This window comes from Drosophila mauritiana, chromosome 3L, assembly GCF_004382145.1.
Source record: "Drosophila mauritiana strain mau12 chromosome 3L, ASM438214v1, whole genome shotgun sequence".
Taxonomy (NCBI): domain Eukaryota; kingdom Metazoa; phylum Arthropoda; class Insecta; order Diptera; family Drosophilidae; genus Drosophila; species Drosophila mauritiana.
Genome location: NC_046669.1, coordinates 3,263,198 through 3,278,374, shown reverse-complemented (window position 1 = coordinate 3,278,374; position 15,177 = coordinate 3,263,198). Strand labels below are relative to the sequence as shown.

At 49.3% G+C, this 15,177-nt stretch overlaps 2 protein-coding genes across 6 annotated transcripts in view; both read right to left on the bottom strand.

Annotated features, from left to right (window-relative positions):
• Positions 1 to 103: 103 nt before the first annotated feature.
• On the bottom strand, positions 104 to 498 carry LOC117139799 (drosomycin). Its single transcript, XM_033302420.1, has one exon. It carries the CDS (start codon positions 428 to 430, stop codon positions 218 to 220), a length of 213 nt encoding a protein of 70 aa, XP_033158311.1. The 5' UTR covers positions 431 to 498; the 3' UTR covers positions 104 to 217.
• Positions 499 to 1,897: 1,399 nt separating this feature from the next.
• LOC117139797 (spectrin beta chain, non-erythrocytic 5) overlaps positions 1,898 to 15,177 on the bottom strand; it is a 31,192-nt gene continuing 17,912 nt past the window's right edge. For 2 of the 5 annotated variants that reach the window (XM_033302412.1, XM_033302413.1), the window contains exons 9-16: positions 12,110 to 15,083; positions 11,911 to 12,050; positions 10,243 to 11,853; positions 4,279 to 10,177; positions 3,904 to 4,219; positions 3,725 to 3,835; positions 3,025 to 3,591; positions 1,898 to 2,519 (exon numbers count right to left, since the gene is read on the bottom strand). In XM_033302412.1, coding sequence (XP_033158303.1) covers positions 2,263 to 2,519; positions 3,025 to 3,591; positions 3,725 to 3,835; positions 3,904 to 4,219; positions 4,279 to 10,177; positions 10,243 to 11,853; positions 11,911 to 12,050; positions 12,110 to 15,083 — 11,875 coding nt within the window. In that variant the 3' untranslated portion in view covers positions 1,898 to 2,262. The remainder of the gene's footprint in view (positions 2,520 to 3,024; positions 3,592 to 3,724; positions 3,836 to 3,903; positions 4,220 to 4,278; positions 10,178 to 10,242; positions 11,854 to 11,910; positions 12,051 to 12,109; positions 15,084 to 15,177) is intronic. The other 3 variants (XM_033302414.1, XM_033302415.1, XM_033302417.1) reach the window with 3 other exon arrangements.

Sequence of the window (15,177 nt, the reverse complement as noted above, 5' to 3'; positions counted from 1 at the left end):
AGGTACTTATCATACTTACAGTATTAATACATACAGTACAGTATATTTGTATGATATTAATTCTGAATAAGGAAGTCTGGAGAGGATATTCAAAACTGAAGAATTAATGTACATTAGTTTTTGTTTATTAGATATTCAATATTGCTGCATAGAATATGTGTAAGTAGTGGAGAGCTAAACGGGCTTTTCAGATCGTTTACTCGGATTGATCATGGACTTAGCATCCTTCGCACCAGCACTTCAGACTGGGGCTGCAGTGGCCACTGGAGCGTCCCTCCTCCTTGCACACACGACGACAGGTCTCGTTGTCCCAGACGGCACAGGGACCCTTGTATCTTCCGGACAGGCAGTCGGCATCGGCCTCGTTGGCTCCCAGAACCACCAGCATCAGGACAGCGAAGAGGGCGAACAAGTACTTGATCTGCATCATATTGGGAAAGGTTCTCACGGAGCTTGGTAAATGATTTCTGTTTGAATTATCAGCGACTTGTGGCTTGGGAACTTCGCGGAGGGGCTTATATAGTGCACCGATCCCTCAGCTTTAGCCGATGCGTAGTAGGGAATAAACGAAGTATATCAACAAATTATGATGATACATGTGCAGTCACATTTAAAAGCGTTCTTTAGGGGAACTACTTGCACGCGTATCATGAAGATATCACTGTCAGGCATTACGTAAGCGAAAAGCATTGCTTAGACCTCATTTGTATTTTAGAAAGTAACACTTTTCACTGTAAGATGAGCTCTGTGTATAGAATACCGAATTAAACTGGACTGTCCAGCTAAATTGATTCGCTAAAGGGTTTTGGTTAAACCCAAACTAAATAAATAACGAGGTAATCGTATTATCAAGAGCACAAAGACTGAAATTAATTGAATAAATCGCAAAAAGTCGATAAGTCATAATAAACAAAAATTGTTTACTTTGCCTGGGACGCGATGTTGGATAGGTCGGGATACAGCGACTCCAGATGAGCAAACTAAATTGCTGGTAAAACATACTTTTGGTAGTTTAAAGGTATAAATAATCAAAAAATTTAAGATATATATTCTTTTGCTTTAAGAATATACGGAAAAGTACTATGGTACATGGGGTATGGATGCAATGAACAGAAAGCCTATTCGTAGTAGATTGTAAAAACCCCAGGTTAATCTTTAATTTCATGAAAAACCCAAGTAAACGCAAAATAAAATATAAAAATATCACTTTGATTAATGTAGGGGAGACGTTCACCTATTGTGTATTGATAATGTTCTTCAAAACAATTCTTATAAACAGCATCTAACCCATCATAATAATAGACTGATAAAAAGGTAAACAAAATTCGAAACGACCGAAAAGGTAAAAAATATGAATAATATTTACTCAAAGAAGATCAAATATTATATTATTGAAGTTCGTCGTGAAAATATAAACATCCGGCTTAATAGATACTTTTTTTTGTTTACTTTTATATAGTTGAATTTCTATGAAAAAAATAAAATTTACTTTCGCATATATTAGATAGGCATTGATGATTATTTAAAGCAACTGTATAAATACAAGCTGTCTACATGCTGCGCTTTTAATGTATAATCAGCAGAATTTTACTTTGTTCCTTTTTAGTAGCATTCTTTTGGGCTTCAAAAGATTATAACAAAACAAGCAACAAATTTTTGAAGTTTTATTTTAGTGTTTTTGTTAAATAACAATAGCAAACTAATTGTTCTTAATTTCTTTCTCTTAATCATCGTATGTGCCCATAACATTATCTATTGTTGCTTGTTGCTAAGAATGCCATAGATAGAACGTGTATTTATAATATACATATATCCAAATTGTATTACCATCCCATCATCCCTTACTTACAGACTTGTTCTAAATCTCCCAGAATGTTAGAAGTAACATTAGGCTGAGTTTGATTTCACAATGTATAGTATTTATTTTTTAAGTGTTTTCTTTTACGAATATTAAATTTAATCATACAACGAACAAACTTACAGATACATTTTATAATGCAATTAACACATTGACTTTATATATATATAATATTTCTTTTATACTTTCATTTGCCGTTTTAGCTTTAAATCGACACGTTAATGTTTCAACTTTTTCATATCTTGTCTCGTTTAGTAGTTGGTTTTGTTTTTAAATTTGCTTGCCCTTGGCGAATACAAATGAAATAATCATGGTGTTTATAAAAAATACAAAAAACAATTCGGCCTGGTTCAGCTGTCGCAACGGTGGCGCTCCTTCTCATTGTCCGGAAGTTGAATATGCTCTCACTGTGGCGGGACTTGACTCGACCGGCGCTTGTCCTTGTCCTTCTCCTTCTCCTTGTCGCCCTTGCGGCCGAAGATGCGGAACATGCCGCTGCGGCGTTCCTCCTTGGTTCCCTTGCTGCCCTTCACTCCGGAGACGGATGATATCGACTGGGCCTCGCTTTCGCTGGAACTCTCCGCCGAAACACGGGAGAAGCTGATGGAGTCGGGCTGCAGGGATACGGGCCGGTTGCTCTCAAAGCGTGTATTTCCCCAACCTGTACAAAATATCAATTATGAGTGGTTGGAAATCTTGATAGTACAAAGACATCATGCAAATGAGAGTGTTCAATGTGTAGCATAACATAATAAAGGTGTAGATTCAAAACAATATCATTATTAGCTTAAATTTAAAATAAGAGTGAGGAAGAGCTCTAAAGTGTACATAGTTATTCATATATCAATGGCTCTACAGATGGTTTTGCCTTTCTTAATTGGAAAACGATCGTTTATATAGTCGCGTAGGGATAGGTTAAATATGTAAAGAATATAAGACCCATAGAAATACTTTGCAAACTCGTTCGCAGATAGGATCGGCGGGTTATCTTCACTGGTTTGAAAGCTGAAGAACCTTTTCCACACATATGCATGCATTAAAGATAGAGAGAAAAATTAACCTTTATGGCCAAAGAGTTCATATCAGCCGTAACCAAGGACCATGGCATAGCATGCACTTAAGACTACTTATATACAGATTGTTAGGATTAATGAGGATCGTCTAACCACCGAGTCCAATTCCAATTGAATCGTTATTGTTATTCAGATGCAGACCCATGTAGCTTGGATTACTGATGGCATGGCTAGGCTCCCCAGAGCCGCCGGTTGATGATGATTTGGTCGATGAGGTGGGCGATGAGGTTAGATGCCACACCGTGCGACTGCTCGAGGTCACTTGGTGTGTGGTAGTGGAGGTGGTGATCGTGGTCGTAGACGAATTTCCACTGCCTATCTTCACATTACCGTTGCCATTGCTGCTGGCCCCGCTGCTGGAATAGTTGATGGTACTTCTCTTGGGACTGCTGCTCGTGCCGCCGTTATTGTTGTGCGCCTCCATTTCGATGAACTTCCGCGTAGAATCGATCCTGCCGGAGGGAATCCTCTGCGGCTGCTGCCTCGCTGTATTGTTGTTATAGTAATCCGGTTGATGCTGTTGACTTGCCGCCGCATTGAAGGCGTTAATCCTTTGCTGAACCTGCGCCTGATGCTGATTCTGATGGGAATGGGAGTGCTGGGGATGCTGATGCTGGCCACCCACCGGTGGCATCGTTGTTGGCAATGGCGGCGGATTATCTAATACATACGGCATTGCGTTGTTGGAGGACAATTTTACAATGTGAGTGTGAAACAATGTGGAGGAGTAGGTGTATGGACAAAGACACAAATGGCTAGGAAATGGGAATACCACCTAGTTTGGAGAACTTACCCGATTGCCTGGCCTCGCTGTTGCGCGTCAACAACGCGTTATCGTCCTTGCCGTTTCCATTTTGCTGGACTCCAGTCAAACCGGCGGGTAAAGTGGCGGATTGTTGCAGGTCTTTAAAGTATAACATGTGTAAAAATTAATAATTAATCCAATTAGCTATTAGTTTAAAGATCTCCTACCATTGGAACTTTGGCGATTGCGCATCACAACTAGATTCTCCTGGCTTTGGCGATGGCTGGCCACTGGGGGGGCACCTCTGGGCGGGATCGGTGGCTTCTGATCGAATCCGCCGGTGGGTGAACTGGGCTGGGATTGCTGCTGCTGTTGTTGTTGTTGCATTTGTCGTTGAAGGAATGCCATTTGGGGAGTGGCTGTTCCGTCAAGGACCTGGGCTCCGCTAGTACGACGCTGGGAGTCGGGAGATGAGTTACGGGAACTAACTGGCGATTCCACACTGCTGGTAATCTTGATGTCCGGCGAACTGCTCGACTGTTGCTGTTAGGACATTACGAATATGATTAGTTCCTATTTCTCGTATGGATATACAATCTTACCTTCATGGACTCGTCGTAGCTGAGCAGTTGCATGTTCGGCGGCAGACTAGCGTGGAAGGATATCTTGCGCACCCAGTCATTTAGGATGTCCAGCGAGGGAGCCTCGAACAGGAACTCCGATCCGTCGGGTAGTTTTAGCCTGAACACGTACTTCTTCTTCGTGTAATCATCAGCCCGTTCGCACTTGGCACCAAGGATATTAACAGGTGCAGTGGCCGTCTTCTGTTGCAGGAAATCGTTTTCATCCTTAAAGAAGCACACCAACTGGCCGCAGAGGACAGTGTGGAACTGCTTCCAGGATCGTACAGGAGCCTTCTTGCCGCCAGATTGCAAGCCATGCTTACGCTCCAGACTTCCCTGAATTTCAACGGGTGGCAGGTCGAATCCTTCACCCTTCTGGTTCTTCCTGAAGGACTGAGCACGTCTCCTGGTGGTGAACGATGGTGTACGCTTGGCCTGCTTGGGCTGTACCTTCATGCTCTCCGCCCGCTTCACATTGGCATCCGCGGATCCGCGACGCAGTCGGTCACCGAACATGCCGCTGGAGCTGCTCTTCTGTAGAGCCAGGTGCTCGTTATCATCTCCAAATGGAGGCCTTAACTGGGCTTGACTCAAGGCCGGGGACTGTGGACCACTAGTCTGAGCTGGAGTGACCATCGGCGAGGAGAAGATTGGGGTCTTCTCCTGGGACGCCGCATTCTGGCGGTGCTCGTGCTGCTTCTCCGCTCGTCTCCTCTCATCTGCCAGGCGCTGGAGCTCGCGTTGCTTAAGCTGCTCCAGGCGTTCCTTCTCCAAACGCTCCTTCTCCTGCAATTTGCTGATTTTCTCCTGCTCCAGCTGGTGACGGAATAGCTGCTCAAGTAGGGTTATTCTCTTAATGGCCTGGAATTTCTCCTCCTGGGCGGCCACAGTCTTCTCGAAGTCCTCGTGCCGGCGAAGCAGATCCTCCACCTGTGGAATGGATTCTCCCAGTTTGGTATCCTTGAGTTGGGGCTCGCGACTGCTGATCCATTGCTCCAGGATTTCGGCGTCCTTTAAGAACAATTGGGTGTCCAGGTTGAGTTCGTAAATCTCACGCCGCTTGCTGAGAGTTTGCTTTAGAAGTTCGTGACGCGCTTGCAGAACCTTGATCTTGTCCTCCACTTCGTGGGCAAGGAAGTGCTTTTCCTTGATCAACTGCTGACCATTGGCGGCGAACTTTGCAAAGGTTTCGTCTCTGGTACGAATCTCCGTGTCATGGTCCTTGGTGCTGGCCAGAAGAAGCTCTGCTCCCGCCACACTGTTGGCAAGTTCAGGGGCGGTGATCTTGGCCAGCATCTCGTTGATCCAGGCAATCAGATCGCGGTACTCGTCAAAGTAGGACTGCAGTTGTTCTGCTTGACTGAGCTTGTTCTTCCTGGCGGCGGTTTTCTCCTTCAGATCCGACCATGCCTCTACTGTCTCATCACGTTTGACTTCAATGTGTTCCTTGGCATCTGGGTAGATCTCGCCCAGTTTGGCGGCTTCGGCCAAAACCGAATCAACCTGTCCTTGGATGCCCACCAGCTCGGACTCAAACACTTGGTGCTTTCTGCCCAAGGCCTGAATGCTTTCCAAGTCCTGACCGTAGTCCTCAGAGATGAGCGAGGCGTCCTTTTCGTTGATTAGCTGAATGGTTTCGTCCGCTACGCGATCGTAGACGTGGACTTGTTTGGCTCCAGCTAAGGCGTCTTGGCGAGCGTGAACCAGATCCTTGAGCTCCTCCCATAACTGCTTTGTCTCATCGCGCTTCGATTTAATGGAACTCCTGTAGGGATTGTTCTCCTGGATGAGACGATCACCCCGCTCCAAGCACGCCTCAACCCTTGCCTCGTTGGCATTTAAGTTGGAAACGAAGGATTCGAAAGCCAGAATGAGCTGTTCGACATGCTCCACGTCCTCACCGTAATCTTCGCTAGCGGTGACTGCCATCTGGTCGCCCACCCACTCGTGTAATTCCTCCGTTTCCCGCAGGTACTCAAAGAGCTTTTTGCACTCACCAAGTCTCGACTCCCGCTCCTTAGCCAAACGGAGTAGATCCTCGTACTGCTGACCCACCTGGGCATTCTTTTCCGCAATGTTGGAGCTGTCAAAGTGGTTTCTCTCAATCAAGCCAGTGGCCAGTTTGGCAACCTTTTCTATCGACGGCTTGAAGGCGGCAAGTTCCCTTTGAAGGACTTCCAACTTCTTTTGGTGTCCCTGAACTGAGACCTCATCCCGGCCGTAATCACTGCTCGACAAAACCGGACGCTTCTCCCGCATCCAAGCATCCGCCTCATTGGCCTCAACGTAGAACAGTTGGCTCTCTACTGCGTCCAAAAGACGCAGACGTCTAATGGCAGCCAAGTCCCTCAACTGGACAAGCTGTTTCTGGAGCAACTCCGATTTATATTGCAACTGCTCGCTGGCGAAGTGATTGTCTCGGATCATCTGCTGGCCTCTTTGGAGGAGCGCCTGAATCAAAGGTTCCTGCGATGTTAGTTCTGCCTCCAGAGAGTTGTGCTTCTTTTGTAGGCCTTGAACGGACAACAGACTGGTGCCTAGATCCTGAGAACCAGCCACCAATTGCTTCTCCGCTAACCATTGAAGTTCATCCTCGGCATCCCTCAAGAACTGCTGCAGACTTAGTGAGTCCTCCAGGTTTTCCCTTCGAATGCCCAAGGGCTCGTGCAAAGTGTTGTACCTACGGATACTAACGGTGGCTCTTTCGTGGATTTCGTGACGCAGGAAGTGCTCCGCTTGGAAGAACTGTTCATCCTTCTGCTTTAGCTGCTCAGCCAGTTCACCATGATGGGCCACATCCGCTTCCAAGCGTTCGTGTTTCTTTAGTAAATTGCTGACAGCAGCCAAATCCTTGCCGTAATCTTCGCTACTCAACTGCAGCTCTACCTCGTCCATCCAGTTGTTGAACTCATCCACACTTCGATTGAAGGCCAACGCATCGTAGGCCTGCTGGAGCTTATCCTTTTTGGTCTGGGAAGCGCCCTTCAGTTTGAGCCAATCTCCCTCGAGCAGTTGCACCTGTTGTGCAATCTCATCCTTAGCAAAGTGCTCGCCTCGGATGAGGCGTTCGCCTTCGTGGATTACCGACTGGACGCGAGGGGAGTTGCTTAACAATTCGGCATCGAAGGCAGCGTGTTTCTGAATCTTACTTTGCAGATTACTCGGTTCCCGGTAGTTTTCATCCAAGGCCACCTGCAGTTTTTGCACCAGCCAACGATCAATCTCGTAGAGACTGCGCAGGAACTCCTGCAACTGGAGAGACTGTGTCAGCCTTTGCTTTCTCTCCTCAGACAGCTCCAGCAGTTTCTGCTTCCTTCGTAGGATGTAGGCCAGTTTCTCCCGGATCAGATCTGCATCCTTGGGCTCACCCTCTAGAATGCTATTGGCAAACTTTTGCAAGGTGTCCACGTGATCAGCATGGAGCAGCTTCTCAAATTCATCGTGCTTCTTAAGCAACCTTTCCACAGCCGTGTAGGAATCACCCAAATCGTCGTTGTTAAGGAAGGCCTCCTTGTTGGCGAGCCATATCTCAACCTGCTCCACTTGAGCCTTGAACAACTGCAGCTGATGGGCCTCAGTTAGATCCCTAGCCCTTTCGCTCCAAGCTTCGTTCAAAGTTTGATGGAGTTCTTCCAGCACAAGGAGATACTTGCGCACATTCTCCGGCTGCTGCTGCTGGGGTCTTGTAGATAACTGCTCGCCCTGTTGTTTCAGGCCAGCGAAGGCCTCCTGCCTGCCCTCGATTTCTACCTTGCGTTCCTGGTGCAGCTCCAACTGGGTCTCGCAATCGTTGATAGTGGATGGTGACTGCGTGTTGTTCATCTTTTTGATCATGTCGTTAACCCAGAGTTCTAGTTCTTTAACGTCCGACACGAACTTGTGAGCCAGGTAGGCTTCATTTAGGATACTCTGCCTCTTAACGGACAAGGCCTGCAGATTTCCCCACGACTTGTGCAGCTCCTCCAATTTCCTCTCGATATGTTGTGCTCCACGTTCAGGATACTTCTTAATCAGGAACTCGGCAGCGGTTTCGTGCTGATCAATCTTTTGTTTAACGGCAGACATGTCTCTTTCAAGAGCCTCTTCCCTGCGGATCAGGGCTTCTACGGCAGCCAGATCTCGGCCTGTATCGGTGGAACTCATAGCCAGGGACTTCTCAGCTATTCTGTCTGCCGTGTCATCCACATCGCGATTGAACACATGAATCTCGTTGGCTCCGCCCAGCAAAGCGCGATAAGCATTGAGTGCTCCTTGCAGCTGTCGCCAGTTGTAGTTAAAGTCCTTTCGCCGCTTATCCACACTTTGTGTATCCGCTGGCACTTGGGCCTGGTTGATCAGTTTGTCGGCCAGCTGATTGATGTGCTTGACGCGCTGATCGTCCACCCTCATATCTGAGTCAACGTCGTCTAGTTTCCTCATCAGTGCATTGCAATGTTCCAAGTCCCGTCCAGTGTCACTTGCCTGCACCATCATCTCCTTGTCGCGGATCCAAGCCTCGATCTTGTCCAGCTGACTGTTAAACTCAAGGCTGTCCTGGGCCTCTTCCAGTCCTCGACCACGCTGCTCCAGCTCCGCCAGCAATCCCTGCCAGGCTTCAAGGACTATTTCGATGGCTCGCTTGATTTCCGGTGAGGACTCATGCTGTTTGCTCAAAAGAATCACTCCTGTATCTTGAATTTCTTGGATGCGACCCTGGTTGGCAGCCACCTCGGCCTGGAAGGCCTGGTGCTTCTGTAGCTTCTTGATTTTCTCGTCCAGATTGGTCACCTCCGCATAGCTGGCGGCATCGGCTTCCAGTTTCTTTTGCTTCTCATTGATCCAGTACTTAGCTTCGGCGCAATCTCGTACGAATTTGGCATAGAGCAGAGCATCTTCCAGTTTGTAGCGACGCACGGCACACAGATCCTTAACCTTCTGTCGGCGGGCAAGGACTCCCTGCAGGATCGTTTGTATATTGGCGCTATCGTAGTGACGCTGTTCGATCAGCTTGCGACCGTGCTCCTGAAGTAGAGACACCTTCTCCTCCTGTGTTTGAATCAATCTCTCAAACTCATCGTGCTTCCGGATCTGGTTCTGTACATCCTCTACTGTCTGGCCAAAGTCTGAGCTACTCAGAGCCGCCTGTTGGGAGCTAGAAAGGTTGTCAATCTGCTTGGCATCGCGCAGGAAGCAGAACAGATCGATCTTTTGCTCCAGCATGATCTTCTTTTTGTTCCAAGCAGCATGGAGTTTCTGGCGCTCATCCAACATGGCGGCACACTTCTCCTCCACATCAGCGGCGGCATAGTGTCCTGTTTGAACCATGGAGTCGCTCAATTCGTTCAGGTACCGGAACTTATCCTCTCTGGCCTCAATCTCTCCGTATATGGCATCGTGTTGAATCTTCAGGGCAGTTGCTCCGGCAGCATCGCTCACATGTTCTTCTGCTTGAAGGGCAGCTCGCAGATTTGAAGACCAAGAAACTATATCCCTGACATCTGTAAGGAAGGTCTGTAGGTCTGAGCTGGCAGCCAGTCGATCTCCGCGAGCGGTGGATCGCTCCTTAAGGTCATTCCAGGCGGCCACCACCTTATCTTGCTGTTGGGCAATTGCAGCGGCATTAGATGGATACTTGGCTTGCAAGCGGACAGAATCCTCCACTAGGACTTGTAGCTGTGCCTCGAGAGCCACAAGGTCGTTCTCAAAGCCCTCATGCTTGCGTAGCAGTGCTAGAGCGGAGTTCAAATCTCTGCCTAGTTCTTGGGAAAGTGCAGCATTCTTGTCTTGGATGCGGAACAGGGCTTCTGCGACGTCCCGATGGAAGCGGTGGATTTCGCCAGCGGCATGAAGCTTCTGCTCACGCTGGTTAAGCAACTGGAGAAGGTTCTCCCAGGAAGTTCTATGTTCAAGAGATAGAGAAATATTATTATAATACATACAATCCCTATTATAAACACTACCCACCTAAGTTGTTCCTGTCGCTTCTCAACCTCATTGGCATAGGGGCTCTCTGAATCGATTAACTTCTTGGCCAACAGCTCACACTGATCCACTCGATCTGCTCCGACTTCCACGCGGTGTTTAAGGTCATCGAATTTGTTCTGTAGCAGCTGCAAGTGCTCGAAGTCCTGACCGTAGTCCTCCGAGGAGGCGGCCTGCTCCTGCTCCCGGATCCATTGCTCTACTTCGTCTGATTCCAGGAAGTATTCGTGCTTGTAGAGGCTCTCCATCAGACGACCCTGTCGCTGGGAGGCCAGTTTGTGCAGGGATTTCAACATCTTCTCAATGAGCTGCTGTTTGGCGGCCAGGACCTTGCTGTCCGGATGATTGGCGGCCACCATTGCAGCGCAGCTGTGTCCCATTTCGGTTACAATTCCTGAGTAGGTGTCCAGCTCCAGCTCGATGGTCTTGTGCTTGGTGAGTAACTTAGCCGCGGAATCGCGATCACGGCCATATTCCGTAGACCGCAAGACGTTGTTACGCTCACCTAGCCAGGACTCGATCTCGCCAGCGTCGAACAGATACTGCTGAGCCTTGAGGGACATGTCGAGTTTGCGGGACCGTTCGCCACAATGGCGCTCCAGATCCTGCCATGCCTGCTCCAATTGCTGGCACAGGCTCTCCACTTGCTCTCGCTCCGGATGCTGTTGCGAGATCAGAGATTGACCCGCCACCAGGGCCTTATTGATCATTGGCTGATGGCCCTTGATCTCCGCCTCCAACTTCTTGTGCTTCTTGTGCAGGGATTGGGCTTGGTGCAGATTCTGACCCAATTCATTGGACTTTGCTGCCGGCAGGTGTTCGTTGATCCACTGGAACTCCGAATCCAGTTCGAAAACAAACTTGTGGTAATTCAGGCTCTCTTCCAACTTTGCTCTCCTACGCTGGGTAGGATCACGCAGATCCTTGAAACGCTGCTGCAGCTCCTTGGTTCCGGCCTCGATATTCTGGGCATTGAAATGACCCCCGTGTGCCATGTCGTCGCCAGTTGAAACCAGTTCCGCTACCTTCTGATCCCAGATGGTGATTTCCGACTCGAGGATTTGCTGCTTGTTGATCAGGTCCTTGCAGCTGCGCAAATCGTTGCCTACATCTCCACTTCGCAGAGCAGCGTCCAGTTCATCAACCTTCTTCTTGGCATCCTCGAGGGAACGGTTATGTTCTCGCTGAGATGCAGCCTGTTCCAGCTTGCGACCCTTATCCTCGGACAGGGTGAGTAGATCCTTCCACCGCTTGTTGAGATCGGCAACCCGGGATTCCACCTCAGGCACTCGATTTCCAGCTTGGACCAGGGCCTGTCCGTCCTTAGTAACATTCCTTAGCTGACCCTCGTTGGCGCGAAGTTCCCTCTCAAAAGCCTGATGCTTCTGCAACTTGCGAGGGAGATTGCTTAGATCGCGGTAGTTTTCATCGCCTGCAATCCTCGTCTTATCCTGGAGCCACACTTTGAGGTCATCAGCCTCGGCGGCAAACTTGTGGAAATCCTTGGAAGCTTGTAGAAGGCGTTTGCGCTCAAAAGCACGATCCTTAACTGCCTTGCGCTTACCCAGCACCTGATTTCGGCGATCTCCGATACTGAAAGTTAATGGATTGGTTAGGGTTTGACCATGTCTCTAGGTTTCTATAACTTACTATTTAGAATCGTAGTGATCGTTAGAAATCAGCTTGTCTGCATTATCTGAGAAGCCTTTAAGGATCTTATCCTGAGCCATTAGGCTCTTCTCAAAGTCAAGATGACGCTTAAGAATGGCCTCCACTTCATCCAAAGAGGCCTGAAAAGAAAAACGTATGAGTTTCTAGAAAAAGTTAGCCAAAACCTAGAACTACTTACCCCCAGGTTATTATACTCGAGGAAAGCCTCGTGGCTCTTGGTGGTGGCATCGATCTTATCTGCCTCACGGTTGAACATTTGCAGATCGACGCACTGCAGCAGCCACTTCTGCTTCTCGGCCCAGCCGCGATGAATGGCATCTTGTTCGGCCTTCAGGCGTTCAATCACAGCCACAGTCTCTGCCATGTTGGGTTTGCCATCGGACAACTGTTTGCCCAATTGAATTACCTCCACGAATTCGGTGTCATGGGCACGGATATCATCGCCCAGATCGTTGTGCTTCTTCAGCAGGTTGTTTGCAGTTTCGACATCACGAGCGGACTCATCGGCATTCAGTTGATCCTTGACGGAGTCGATCCAGGCTAGAAGGACCTTGGCACTGTTGTTAAAGACCTGCTGACCCACCTCGCTTTCGATGCGGTTGCGAAGATCACTACCACGCTGTTGCACCTGCTGCCACATATCCTGCACCTCCTGTTGGCGGGCATTCACATTGTCTTTTTCAGCAGGATAGGCGTTCTTTACCGAGTTGCCCAAGTAGGTCACCCGATTAACCTTGTCCTCCACGGGAGCCAACTCCCTTTCCAGGTTCTGATGGCGCCTCTGCAAGGCTTGAACCGTGCGGAGATCGGGAGTGATAACAGCGGTGTCCAGCTGCAACATCTTCTCGCTCATCCAAACCTTGGCTTCGTCGCAGGTGCGGTTAAATAGTTCCACACTGGAGGCTCCTTCTAAACTCTTTTCACGCTGGGCCTTGGCATTATTGAGACGCTGCCAAATCTGGTGGATCTGGCGCTGGCGGGCGATGATCTTGTCCAGCTGCGAGTGACCCTGTCTACGGAAGGTGTCCACAGCGCCATCGATCTCCTCAACCCTTTTCGATGCTGCCGAGAGATCTGTGATAAACTTCTCGAACTTACGCTTGGCATTGTCCACACCCTCGCCATCGTCCGACTTGATCATGCGTTCCTTCTCCTTCATCCACTTCTCAAAGTCGTCGCATTCGCGATAGAAGCCAAACAGGTGAATGGAATCCTCCAGGAGGGCATGGCGTTTCTGGGCCATTTCCTGCAGCTCGTCGTATGTCTGGTTTATTCTCTGCTGCCGTTTCTCCACGCTATCTGCGTTCTCATTGATGCTTTGGGTAGAGGTTCTCCTCTGGACCAAGGGCTTGGGAGCTACGCTCACAGGTTTAATTCTCTTCACGGGTACCACCTGTCTGACCAGTATGGTTTTCTTCACCTTCTGCAGGGACTTCACCTTTTCAGCTTTCGGTACAATGCAGGCCACTGGGCGCGGCTCTACCTCACGAACATAGTTGGCGGGCACGAATCCCTCCACTCCATTATCCTTCCGCACACACCACCAGTCGTCGTTGGTCTTGGACTTCAGCAGCATCACCTCGCCCTTGTCCATCTTCATTCCCTGTCCTTCGAAGGGAAACAGAGATTTGACATGTGGCAACATCTTTGTCTCCGTCACCTTCTTGTGCTCCAGCTTCTCCACCCACTCGTCCTCCCAAACTTCCTTGGGCACCAGGCGGGTCTCGTTCACCCACTCCTCCTGTTCCACTTCGGGCAATTCTGGCTCTGCGGCGGAAAGTTCTAGGGTGCAAATGCCAGCCTTGATCAGCTTATCCGCCTGCTGGTTCAGATTAAGGATATCTCCGGAATAGGCATTGAGTTCACCCTGGAGATCGCGGTGACGCTGAAGCAAAGCCTGAGCAGATGGCTCATCGTTGCCGTAGTCCCGGGAGTTGACCAAAGCCATCTTCTCGTTCAGCCATGATTCGGCTTCATTGGCATCGGTGTAAAATTGGTAGGCCTCGGCAGCATCTTCCAACTGGCGACGGCGCAGCTCCACTAGTGCCTCTAAGGCCTGCCAGTGTTCCGCCAGGGAATCAATCCTGCTCTGGATTTCCGAGGACCTAGGGTGCTGCTCGCCAATCAGCCTCTTGCCTGCGGTCGACATCTGACCTGACTTCGGTTTTCGTGATTTGATTTCATCCTCCAAAGCCTTGTGTTTTTGCTGTAGTGAAAGAACTGCTCGCAGATCCTTGGCGGTGATGCCAGTTTTGCAGATACGTTGCTTGTCGACCAGCCAGGACTCCTCATTGTCGTAATCCTCCATGAAGTGGTGGAAGTTTCGAGCCTCCTCCAGACGGGCTCTTCTCGCCGCCGAACGTCGCAACAGTTCCGAGTACGCCTCTTCCAAATCCGCAAGGCGTTGAGCCAGCAGAGCGGCGTCCTTGTGCTCGGAGCTCTTGTAGGGCAGTGCTTGGCGATTGAAGCGCTTGAGAGTCTCTCCGTAGGTGTTAACCTGGAGTTCCTGCAGCGAGTGCGCCTGCAGTAGTTCTTCCACTCCCAAGAGATGTGGACCCACATCCTCGGAGGCGAACTGTTGCTGCAGTTCCCGCACTGCTTCTGTGGTGCTGGCAATTTCGCGGAGCAGGTTCATCAGGTTGCTCATCTGGGAGAGGTTGAGGCGTTGGTTTTCCAGCAGCTCCAGCAATTGGCGCCACTTAGCCATTACCTCCTGCTCTCGGCGACGCACTCGCTCCTTGCCATGGTAGTTTTCCCTGTCCAACTCCTCGGCCATGGCGGTCAAGTCATTGAATCGTTCCACACGCGCCAGGATATCTGCAGAGATTGCCTCGTGCTTCTTCAGCGTGGCATCCACTTGGCGCAGGTATCGTGGATCGGACAGCACTTGGATCATCTCTTTGAGATAACCCTCACGCAGAACCGACTTCTTCTCGAACTTGTAGTTCAGCTGCTCCAGTTTCTCCTGGCGAAGGAGTTCGTCACGCAAAGCGACTTCGCGATGATGTTCGGCATACTCAAGGATCTGCCAGGCTTTCTCGATGTCATTCACCAGCTGGCCGTCCTGGGGATTATACGGCGGCTGATTCAAAGCCTTCAGCAGAGTGTTGATAGTGAAGTACAAGGCCTCGATCTCACTGCGCTCCTTGTATCTGTTGGAGGAGAGGAGCATCATTAATAGATGTACTAGGGGTCATATGGGTCTCTGGGTATCCGAGCAGTGATCATACGATATATCATTTCCGG